The sequence below is a fragment of the Camelus ferus genome, chromosome 7 (assembly GCF_009834535.1).
Source record: "Camelus ferus isolate YT-003-E chromosome 7, BCGSAC_Cfer_1.0, whole genome shotgun sequence".
NCBI classification, from domain to species: Eukaryota; Metazoa; Chordata; class Mammalia; order Artiodactyla; family Camelidae; genus Camelus; species Camelus ferus.
Window position 1 is genome coordinate 40,776,839 of NC_045702.1, and position 12,624 is coordinate 40,789,462.

The 12,624-nt window shown below is 38.5% G+C and overlaps 1 protein-coding gene across 1 annotated transcript in view; it reads right to left on the reverse strand.

Moving 5' to 3' along the window:
* Positions 1-12,624, reverse strand: part of GARS1 (glycyl-tRNA synthetase 1) — a 34,950-nt gene that overhangs the window by 10,461 nt on the left and 11,865 nt on the right. The window contains exons 7-10 of the mRNA XM_006185483.2: positions 10,253-10,398; positions 7,566-7,715; positions 4,552-4,714; positions 3,311-3,475 (exon numbers count right to left, since the gene is read on the reverse strand). Of these exons, the coding sequence (XP_006185545.2) occupies positions 3,311-3,475; positions 4,552-4,714; positions 7,566-7,715; positions 10,253-10,398 (624 nt within the window). The remainder of the gene's footprint in view (positions 1-3,310; positions 3,476-4,551; positions 4,715-7,565; positions 7,716-10,252; positions 10,399-12,624) is intronic.

Here is a 12,624-nt window from a genome sequence, read left to right on the forward strand (position 1 = left end):
ATTTTATGCAAAGGACTTTAGCGTCCATGGATTTTGGCATTCACAGGGGGATCCTGGAACCAATCCCCCGCGAACACTGAGGGATGATTGTAACGATTCTCCCCACCCCCCACCTTCATACATTTATGTTGTTAAAGCTCTGGCTCAAATCAAAGAATTCACACCTGCTCAGGCATTACTGTCGGTGCACTTTTAAGAACTACAAAGAGAAGGGCATGGCTCTTTGGGAAGAGCCCTACACTGGCAAGTAAATGACATCCATGGCCAGAATTCGACCTCCCGAATTGCACAGAATGCACACAACAGCACACTCCCAGAGACTTTCTATCGCCGTACACATGGAGGGCCCAGGGGTCAACAGAGATCCCTTTTGTGAGTCCACACAGAACACAGGCACCCACAAATCAAAAGCTGGTGTTCACCTCAAAAAAGGTCTGTGGAGAAGGGAAACAGGAAAACAACTTTCACAACCTTTTAAAAGCATGGGAGAGAGTTAAGATGAGGAAGAGCTGCACCAGTTTTTACTACAGGTTACAACAATTCATGGGTGAGTGACCCAATTAGCCACTTGATAATCCCTTTAGGGTTCAGAAACCAACACAGGTGACAGAAAAGTAAGGTCAACAGCAGCAGGTGGGAAGGCAAGGACTCACCAAAGGGACCAGCAATCTGAGAGGAGGAGACAGTACAACAGACATTGTGACTTTACAACAGAAGAGCAGCAGAAACGAGAACATGCTATGATGCTGCAGTGATGGTGAGTCTGACTGTAGGTGACAAAGATTCGAAGGGTAACACGTGCGAGAGGAAATCCGTTGGGTAGTTAGTTACATCGCAACATGCCCCACGTTGCCTAAGTCAGTCAAGTTCATAACTCTTCGCTGGAAGATTCTTAAGGGAAATTATTCAACAAAGAACATAATATAGTGTGCATGCACGTTTCTGAACCACTAAAAAGGAAAGAAAAAGGAGGGTAATAGGAGACTACGATGCATCAGAAGGAGGAGGAAATGAATAGGTGCTAATGCATCCCATCAGCCTTGAAGAATAAAGAGAGGACACATGCCCAGACCAGGACCGAGGAAGAACCCAGGAACTAAGAAGAATGTCCACGTGCCAAGCTAATAATGATGGGGATACCGAACTCACCGTCAATTGTTGTATATTAGGGAGGCATTAATGCACTGGGACATGAATTTACTACATGTCGCCTGTTTTCTCCTCTTTCTAGTATCCTATCTGTTCATTCAAGTGGGTAAATTCTGAGTAGTTATTTACCACATGGAGAGGTCAAAGGAGAGACCACACAAATGTAAACGTAGCTCAGAGAGCACAAAGAGGAAAGGGAACTTTTTCTGTTGTTACTTCACTGTTTTATTGGCTTTCTCTCTCTAAAAAGCCTTTGAAAGAGAGGGAGGGTATAGTTCAGTGGTAGAGTGCATGCCTAGCATGTACAAGGTCCTGGGTTCAATCCCCAGTCCCTCCATTAATAAATAAATAAATAAACCTAACCCTGCCCCTCCACCAAAACAAATTAAAAAATATAAAGTTTTTGAAAACTGTAAGTAGATTCTGAAGAGGGCAATCAAGTGATAACACCCCATAATACAGCCAGCCCTCTGTTTCCGTAGGTTCCGCATCTGCATTCAACCGTGAATCAAAAATTCTCAGGAAAAAAAAATTCCAGAAAGTTCCAAAAAGCTAAACTTCAATTTGCCACATACTATTAACGTTGCATTTACATTGCAGTAGGTATGTTAAGTAACCTAGAGATGATTTAAAGTGTACGGGAGGAAGTGCATAAGGTCTGTGTGGATACTAAGCCATTTCACACAGGAGACCTGAGCGTCCAAGGATTTTGGTGTCTGCGGGGGTCCTGGAACCAAGCCCAGGCAGACCCTGAGGGACAACTGTACTCCCTTTGTATCAAGCGTCTATGGCTCTCACAACTTGGCATCAGACGGCTGCACTAAACACACACCTCAGCTGGCCACGAACGTGGGCATTTGTGCTCAATTCAGTTTCCTACCCAACAAAAGAAAACTCAGTAAAGAACACGCACTGTTTAGGTTACAGAACAAAACCTAATAACAGCATCACTACCACATGGATGGCAGGTTCCATTTCTTGTTAATGCCTAAGGTACTTTTCAAAAGCACAATCTAAAGTGCTTTCAAAGACTCTTTAGAACCTGTTATTTGAATTAAGAACATAAGAGGTAAAAGGCTTATTTCAGGAGATATCTAGTTAGTCCTTCTCATGAATACTTATTTTTGCCTTTTATCCAAAGAGTTTGGGAAAATTCAACCATTACAACTGCTAAGCTTTCCAAGCACATGTTACCACATGGGGTGCTTGGAATAAAGAGGCAAATATAAAACTCATATAAGCTCAGAAACCCTAATACATGACAACAACAACAAACTACAAATTAAAGAATAAATCCTAAACCCATGTAAACTGATCATCTGACATTCACTAAAGATGTCAACAAGTTTATCTATGTTCTTAAATTTGCTCATTATCATTTACTAAGGATGTCAACTAACGTATTCATGTACTAAAAGGTAAAGTTACAGAAACATGCCTGAAAATGGCAGGCAACAACTTTAGGCTCGGGGTCACCTCTGAGGAGGGAGAGGAAGAGGGTGGAGCGTCACCTGTATAAGGAACTTGTTCCACCTTGTCCTACTGCCACCAGTGCAGGAAGCATCTCCTATATCAGATGCACTTCAATCCTCAGCTTCAGTACTAATGTTCATGTTTGGGGAGTTGGGGGTGGGAAAGTACAGTGACAGGTAACCTGGGGGTCTTCTCAGAATTATTATTAAATATGCAGAATTTGAGAAAAGGAAGTTCCAAAGCAAGAGATCATAATCTCCTAGTCCATTCCCCAAAGCTACAAAATAGCCCTCTAACTACAAGCACTACAACCTTCTTTCCTCGGCCCCACCACCACTTCCAGCATCTGCTGAGGTCCTGGTCTGGAAGGAGGCCACTCCATCTTGGCTGCGCTCAGGGATGTCACCAATCACACTGCCTACTCCAGGAATGACACACCAGTACTGCCCCATCACTGGCCTTCTCTCTCTCTCTGTAAAAGCCACTGAAGTCTACAAAGAGCTCCTTTGACACAAGCCCCTTCTTATGAGAGGGCAGGGACAACTGTTTTTTCCATTTTGCTCAGGAAGAGATCACTTCTCTTTTTGTTCCACTCTGACATAAAGCACACAAAAGGCAATTTTGATACCCATGCTTCTAAGTTAACAAGGTGAAAATCACATGGTAAAAACCATTCCATTCTACTTACGTAGGATGTTTTGGATTCAGCATCCCAACAGTCACAGGCATAATGGGCCATCTCGTTCTCCATGTGCTGTCGGAAGCGGAGTTTATCTGGAGATATTCCAACCTTCACGAGGTAGAGGTAGATGCGGCCAATGAAATAGCCTAATACTGAGTTGTTAATCACACCCTAAAAGTAAATGGATGAACAAATAAGTAAATAAAGAAGCAAGCAAGCATGCAGGAATGAAAAAGCACAACATTAACGCTTTTGAAGGCCAAGGTATCATTTTCCATTGAGTTATTCATCATCTACTGAAAAATATCTGAAACACAAGGTAAGCTAATTCATCCAGCTTTCAGAACAATCTCAAGTACCCAAAATGTGATCTTGGTTATTTTCAAAAGGTTTACCTCTCAAGTTAATAAGTGGATAATAATGGTGTTACTCAAAATCTTTCTAGCATACTCATTGGGTGGGTCAGCAAAAATTCAGCGTAATGCCTCTTATCTTCTAAAGCTACAGCACTAAAAATGACATTCATAATAATGAGCCTAAGGAATGGCGGACATATTCCTTCTGAACTGACAAAAGCAATAAGACAGGTTGAGGGGATTTTAATGTATTCTTAACCACTGAAATTTGTGAACCCCTTACAGTATATGTAATCTTACAATTTTAGTGTGGAAGGCTCTCACCCCCTCCCTGTAGGGCTCTTCTCTGCAAAAACCAGCTGACAAGTTATCACCTGGCCTCTACTCGAATATTTTCAGGCAGGAGCCGCATTGTTCCCCAGGGCAATTCATTCCACTGTTGGGCAGCAGCTACTACTGGAAAGTTTTCATTCACTCATTTCTCTAGGCAAATAATTAGAGAAATTCTACCATACGGAAGACCTTATCCCAACTGCTATGGGTAATACAGAGGGCTTGCTTTCTCTGAGCCAAAATGTCTCCCCAAAAGTAGTACATACTATTAAAAAGTCAGACTGCTTGAGCATAGTTCAAACCAAGAACTTTTTTCTAAGCACTCTGCTAAACTTTTTTTTCACATTAGCCCTAATGTCCCACACATTGGCATGTTCAGGTAATTTCCTCCCACTGTAATAATAATGTATAATAAATAATGTATAAAAACACATACTGTATAAAAATACAATGACTGCTAAAATAAACTATTTTATTACCCTGTACACAGAAGAACTTGCTAAGTGCTCTAAACCCTGAATAGGTATAATCTAAATTAAGTCACCTACTGAATCTTACCTGTTCGACAGCATCTCCTAGGCGCATTTTCCGAGCAGACTGCCCGCTGACCTGGGCTTTTGCTGAATACAAATAGAGGTGGAGGTCTGCCACATTCTGGAACTTGGGATGGTCTTTCTCACTGGGATCTACAAAGTGCTCAATTTCTGCCATTGTGAATTCTCTGAAAGCAAAAATATAAGGGATAAAAGTTGCATGCTTAACTATAAGAAACAATAAACAACGCCCTGATTTTCAACTTCATTGTACAAACGACATAGAATGATACGGAAAATAGTTTTTTAAGAACAGATTGATACAGTTTCTAAACTTAGGAAAACCTGGGCAAACATCAGGCACACACGAGAAAAGAGATACTGACCAATGACTTCCGAGTAAAATGGTTTTCCTTAAAGCATTAGCAAGTCTTTATAAAATGTATACTAAATGAAGCTCCTGATACTTACTTTTCAAAAAATGGGAAATTAAAGTGCATTGAAATTGTTCTTTAGCGTCTATAACTGTTTGATTTCTTCCTTTTTACTGCTCTGAACAAGTAAATGACTGATAATGGCGCCATACAGCTGGTGTCTTTAGAGTAACAGCTTCTTAAATAAAGTGTTATTCAAGGCAGAGGACATAAGGCATGAATCCAACAAGTTAACATCAAGCTGACTGCACAATGATGAAATAAATATGCACATAGTAATGGTTTCCCAAAGAAATTTCCCCTGAATGGCAATTTAGTAGCTATTTGGGGGAAAAGTGTTTCAAGTTAATTTTATGAGTCAAAATCTCTTCTTTAACACACAGACACACAAGACACACACACACACATTTACTAGCGCACTTTCACAATCATCTCAGATGTTTCAGAAGTAATGAAAAATTGCTTAAACTGGTCCGAAAAATACATGAAATGTATTGCAAAAGAGTTTTCTCTTTAATTTTATTTTTTAATGGTATCTCTTATTTGGTCCCACAGCATTTATGTCTTAATTGTCTTTCAACAGCAATCAAACATCTGTGTGCACAGAAATATGAGAGACGGAGAAGCACTATGTCTGCCCTCAAATAGCTTCTAACTGGGATGACAGCAACAGAATATCTAAAATGAAGGGCAGACAGAAATAAGGACCTTGCTCAGATTCCCAAAATAATCTGCTGCCAAAGTCTTCCCATCTGTTCTGTCGAATAATCCCAGCTCACGGACAGGAGATGGACATCAGCACTAACACTGACTGCACCAGCTCTCAGAGACTGTACCTGCAACTGTGAGGACAAAGGCATGGAAGATAGAGCCAGCTAATCCAAATAAAATTAAATCAAAAAAATATTTCACATCAACAAGCTAATACTCCCAACCTGAACCAAAGAAATCATAGCTATACAAAGACTCACCACGTGGTAGCTCTATGTCATCAAGAAGAAACTGTAACACTAAACCAACAAGTCCCAGCCCTACCATGGAGCGAAAGCCACGGGAACACTGACTCGTGGAAGGATGAGTGGACGTCTAGCCAGGATCCTGTAGAGACACGTGGCAAAACCAGCCAAAACCCAGGCAGAATGCTTTGAAGTGAAAATGACCAAGGAATAAAACGTTAGGAAGAACTGAGGCCCTCTCCCCAGTTAACTCTGGGGACTGCTCCTCAGTTCTGAGTTGGTTTTCCTATTTACCACTTTTTACTCCACAGGCCCCAGGTTTTGCCTTACTTCACAGTCTTTTATAGTCTTCCAACAGCTAGTCTACTTGATTTAAATCTTCTCCAAGACACTGGCTTTAAACAAGCTCAGTCTTTCAGAGCTTCCTCGGTATTCTGAAAGCATGCTCGCAGACATTACTGGAGCAGAGGGGAAGCCCAAAAACAAAAGGAAAAAAATATGAAGAAACCCAGACACTGAGCAATAAAACAGAACAAATCTGGCAAGTCTTTCTTTGCTCAGGTTTCTGACTACCTCTTCTTTCTGCAGCAGGGCCCAGGGGGGTCCTCCCCACTGCAATTCCTTTGGTCGTGCAAGCTCTTTCGTCCGTGAAAGAGCCTCTGTCTAGGCCATACAGCTGAAGGGACTGATGATCCAGTTCGGTGAGAACACAGGAGCATTTCCTCAGAGGGTGTCAAGGGGACTAACAAGATTAGGCAGGTGCTCTGGGTGCTTTGATGTAGAGTCAAAGGCTGAAATATGCTGACTGATGTCTGTAATTACAGCGAGTAAGAAGAGAGAAAACGGGTGGGGCACTGGGGCTGCAGAAAATACTCTGGAGTCTAGGAAAGTTAAGTTTCCCTACATATCCCATTTTTGTATGGAATTTAAGAACTTAAGAGATGATATCAGTAAGAAAACGTACAGAAATCACAAAAAGGTTAAGTCATAAATAGCTAAGTCACAACCAGTTTCTAAAGAAAAACGTCATGCAACAGTGCCAGCACGCCTTCCCACACGTTCCGGGATACACCTGACAAAGGGAGGTTATTAGAAAAGACACAAGGGAGTGTCTGAACTAGGGTAGATACAGGTCAGCTCGCTGGCTGCATTTTCTTCATAAAGGTTCCCCAAATATCTGGAGGAACACCAGCTGGTTACTGAAACACTCTCACTCCCAACACCAGCAACGCTGTTTGCCTTGGACACCTAGAATGATCTTCCAGCCATAACCATCACCTCCTCCCCAGTCACCCTACACTGATCTACATCGCCATGCCAAAACTGCCTTGGTATAGGTAACCAAGATCCAGCTATCCTCGAAACCTGTGATGAACAAGGGGAAAGGATCGTTTGCATCAGGTGTGAAACTCAAGCTATTCTTCACCCCTATTCCTTTCCCTTCAAGTTCATTTCAGTCACTCAAAACTGCCCGTCATCCCAGAGATTATGTTTGGTTACAAATGTAAAACAAGCTTGTTGGGAGGATAAAAATAAATACATAACCAGGTAAGAAAGAAGCAGACTTGTTTCAAAACAGCAAGCTTTTGTTTCCAAGTCAGTCCCAAAGTCACTCACTCATTCCACCAGAAGAATACCACGAGCAGTACCTGACTCTGATCAGTCCAGATCGAGGGGAGATCTCATTTCTAAAAGAATTTCCAATCTGGGCAGCAGCAAAAGGCAACTTTCCTTGGTTGAATTCTAAAAGTCGTTTGAAATTCAGGAAAATTCCCTGTGCAGTTTCTGGTCTCAAGTACCTATAAATTTAAACACATCAGTCTGTTATGAAAAAAGAAACTGTCTCCCTGTAAATCTGAAATTCTAGATGCAAATCCTTAAAGTCCTAAATATACTATTTTCACACAAAACTGTACAGGCCCTAAAACGAAGTTTTAGAAATAGATATTTTTCTTGATAGCAAACATTGTCACACAAGTGTTAGAGAAGGTATCAGGTGATTGGTACAGCAGCAGCTATTTTCAGAAATGTCATTTTATTTAATCACTCCAGTGAGTCAAACACGATCTTCCTTACAATGTCTCTCAAATCTCTGATATTCTCCTGACAGATCATTTACTTTAGAGGCAGATGACAATTTTAGGTCCTTCTGAAAATACAGTAAGTACATGTCAGTTAACCCACATATATCAAAGCACAACTGTGGAGCTAAGAAGGCAGGATGGGCTCACATTTAACATTAGACCTCACTCGTCATGAGCATCACACCCTGCCAGGCTATTTTCCAGGTTTTCCATGTATTTTCTCCTTTGTACCCAGAGACAGAAAGAAATGGAGAAGTCCAGAATGATCAAATCTTTGTGGTAGTTGACATTTTCAGCCAGAGGCCCCTTCTGTATTCCACCACATTTTAAAGCTACAGCCAGTCAAGCACGCCATGACACTGTTTTCTTCCCAATTTCACAGAAAATATTCTGTGCAAAACATCACACAGAAAGCACTCCCAACAGCCTACTTCAAAATAAAAATTTTATGAAAACAACTTTAAAACAAAGAAAAAATAAAATAAAATTTTACCCTCTTCTCACTCTAATATACCAACACTTTTCATTTTGTGTTTTTTTCCAGATTTCATCCAAATGTAAGAATAGCTACACTTTATACGCATATTTATTAAGTTGAATGTAAAATGAATTCTTTCTTTTATACTTTTCCATTATCTAAGAAATTGTAAAATCTTCTCACATCTAACAGTTGTGAAGTATTCCACTAAAATGAGTTCTATAATTTAATCATCCTCAAATTATTGGATATATAGGTTATTTCTACTTTTTAAAAGAATTTTTTAATTGAACTATAGTTGATTTACAATGTTGTGTTAGTTTCAGGTGTACAGCAAAGTGATTCGATTATAAATATATATACAATCTTTTTCAGATTCTCTTCCATTATAGTTTATTACAGGATATTAAATACAGTTCCCTGTGCTATACAGTAGGTCCCTGTTGTTTTATCTGTTTTATATATAGTAGTGTATATATGTTAATCCCAAATCCTAATTTATCCCTCCCCATCTCCCCGTTTTGGTAACCATAGTTTGTTTTCTATGTCTGTGAGTCTGTTTCTAGTTTGTAAGTTCATTTGTATCACTTTTTTTTTTTTTAAGATTCCACATGTAAGTGATATCATATTATATTTGTCTTTCTCTGACTTACTTCCCTTAATATAATAATCTCTAGGTCCACCCATGCTGCTCCAAATGGCATTATTTCATTCTCTTTTATGGCAGTTATTTCTACTTTTAATTTATATACTCTTGATAAGTACAGCTTCCTTTCCTTTTGAATTATTTCCTTTGATAAACTCACAGGAGTGGGAAGGCAGGTCAGAGGTTACGGCCCATTTTACGACTCTCCATATGTACTGCCAAAAGGAAAGGCTCACTCTTGGCCTCTTTCCACAAAATATCCCAAATTGACCCACTGTCTTATTAAAATAATTTCAAAATGCATTCTGTCACAATCAATTTTTATTATTCTTCAGTGTCTACTCCAGGGAACATGATCTATCCAGCCTCATCTAGCAAAACCTACCCTCTCTTACCCTAAAATGAGACTATAAGAAAAATATCTGATGCTATGAAACGGAATCCTTTGACTGAATTTGTTAACAATGGAGAAGGAATCTGGAAATACAGATTCTCCTTCTGGATCACAGTGTAAACTATTGAGATTTTCTTTACTATATCTGTAAAAACCACATTTTTTGAATCAACAAGCCAAATCTATGCTGTCTAACATGGTAAGCCACTAGTCACATGTCTATTTAAATTTAAATTAATTTAAATTAAATAAATTTAAAAATTCAGTTCCTCAGAAGCACTAGCCCCATTTCAACTACTCAACAGCCACGTGTGGCTAGTGGCTACTAGACTGGACAGCGGAGATTACAGAACATTTCCACCACTGCAGAAAGCTCCACTGGGCAGCGCTGACCTACACTAAGTGGTTTGTAAAGTCTCCTTCAGTGGTAAGTTCAATGACCTTCAAAATCATTCTTCAACTATCTCTCCTGCCCTGTGCAACTATACCTACAAGTTACGATGATCAGACTTTTGTGTTTATTTTATGGCCAAAAAGTCATCATATATACTAAAAAAAATTGTATTCAGAAAGAATTAGAAGAAATAAAATTTAAAAATACATCTGTCTTTATTTCTCATTCATATATTTATTTGCATTTTCTACAAATCACTTTTCAAAAAATTTCCTTCATGGCTGATACTGATATTTATCTTTTATTACAAGCAATTTTATAAACAGTAAGAGATACATACCCAGGCATGTTTCCTCCAGGCCCAATGAAGGTCTTGAACATTAAGTTAAAAGACACCGGAGGGGACAGATCATTTCCAGTAATGGGGGATTTTACATTATAGTTCACAAAAAGATCTCCCAGTTCTTGCTGTCCATAGTTCTCGAGCTAAAGAATACATCAAGGAAATAATTAGTGTAAAAGACTAAGAATAAAACAAAGCATATGATAAAGTATTATATATAAAACCCCATCCATCATTAAAACTTACCTAAAATAAGGACATCAAAATTAACATAACCTTCAAGAATTCTAAATTAAAACTATTACCAGTTTAGACACTTTCTATTTACCAACGGAGAAATGAAATATCTTTCTCAGGCCGACCTAAAATTCATATCTTCACCATTTTACAGTGAAAGGTAAGGCAAAACCTCTCTTGTTCAATTATAATAGCTTTTGTTTGGCAAGAATCTGAAATCATGTAAATAAGTTTTCACAATTGAATTTTACCATTTTGTGCATATTTAAGAGTCAAGTGCAATTTTCTATTAATTAAATGTGCATGTAACTTTCCTCTCCCAGTAAGTATTAAGTTCCTTAAAAGTAGAAGCTGTGTCTGAATCGTTTCTGCATTGTCCAGTGCACTGTACATCCTGCACACTGATGATCAACGCCGAACAATCTAAATGATTATGACCTCCAATACAAAACCAAATGACTATGACAAACCATCTCATTGTAAAGAAATTTTAAAACTTTAAGAAAAATCTAATAGAAACAAAATAATTAGATAAATCAATTTATGGTCATTTGGGGTCAGAAAAGCCAGGGTAAACTGCCCAACTCCACCACTTATGAGTTGTATGATTCAGGATCAAGTGCTTACCTAATCTGAGCCTCAGTTTGCTTATCTGTAAAATGGGGAGAACAGAATCTACCTCACAATTAAGGGCTACTAAAAAGATTAAATAAAATAATATATGTAAAGTACTTATCACAGGGCCTAGCACACAGTACCTACTCAAAATGTAACTATTACAATATATATTTGCTCCCCTCATAAATCCAATGGACGTTTTCATTCCACAGAAGGGTAACCTACTCACACTAATAATGTTCGAAATTTGAATGAACAATTAAAAATTAAGCTGTCTAGAATTTATTTCTATAGAAGTTCTAGGGGCAATTCACAAAATGCCATATTTAAACCATTACCCAGGAGACTGGATCAATGAGGAAACTGTCCCAGTGACTTTAAGATACAAAGACTATAAACATAAACTGGTCTCCCTACTCGAGGAGAAAGTCAAAGAATCTGTGAAACACCTCCGTTTCCAAGGCAATTCAAGAATATACAGTGCTTTTCAATAGAAGACATAAAGAAAAAAAGAAGTCAGAAAGAAAAGATTGTGAGGATACAGACAGGAATCAAAATCTCTGTGGAAGGGAATTTGGCAACATCTAGCAAAATTATATGTGCGTGTACATTTGACCAAGCAATCCCACTTCTAGGAATCTATCCCAAAGATACAGCAGCAAAAATATAAAGACACAAGCACAAGCCTGTATCTGCAGAACTATATGTAATAGCAAAGATGGCAAAGGCCATGTCCATCATCAGGGGACTGGTTCTATAAACTAGCAGATCTATACAATGGAGAACTCTGTAGCTATAAAATGGAATAAGGTTTATCTCTATACAGTATTCTCGAGCAACCTTTGAGATCTTCTTAGTTATATGAAAAAAGAATGCGGAGGATTAAGTTTTTACAGAATGCTTTCATATACCTAGAAAGGGGGGCATTAAATTTCTACATGTCTTCATTTATATTCTGTAAAGACAACAAAATAAAGGTTTTTTTCAAGTTAAAAACTAGTACCTATGGGGTTGGAAGGGAAGAGGGACAGACACTGGATCTATTTGAATATACATTGTTTTCAAGATTTAAGTTTGGATCTATGAAAATTTTTTTGCCTTAACTATAAAGTTAACTTCGAAAAAATGAAACCCTAAAAATTCTAACTAAAATAAAATAATGGATTAACTGTATATCCAGTTGGTGACTGAGATATTCAGAGAAAATGGCTCCAAGTGACTTCAAACACTTAGGCTTCACATTACTGGTGTACCTCTTAAAGGAAAAAAAGAACAAAAAAATTTTTTTAACTTTTTTCAATATTCATGCCGTTGATGGTAGTGTTGGTAGTGTTATTCTGAGACAATATGTATAGTGTGGGATAAAACATATTAATAATTACACTGGTGTTGCTGAGAACTAGAATTTGTGGTGTGGGTAAAGGGGACACAGATTTAAGATTAATAAAGTCAAGCCCCATAAACCAAAATAAGTTGCCAAAATAGATTAAAAAAACAGATTTATTCTGTATAGT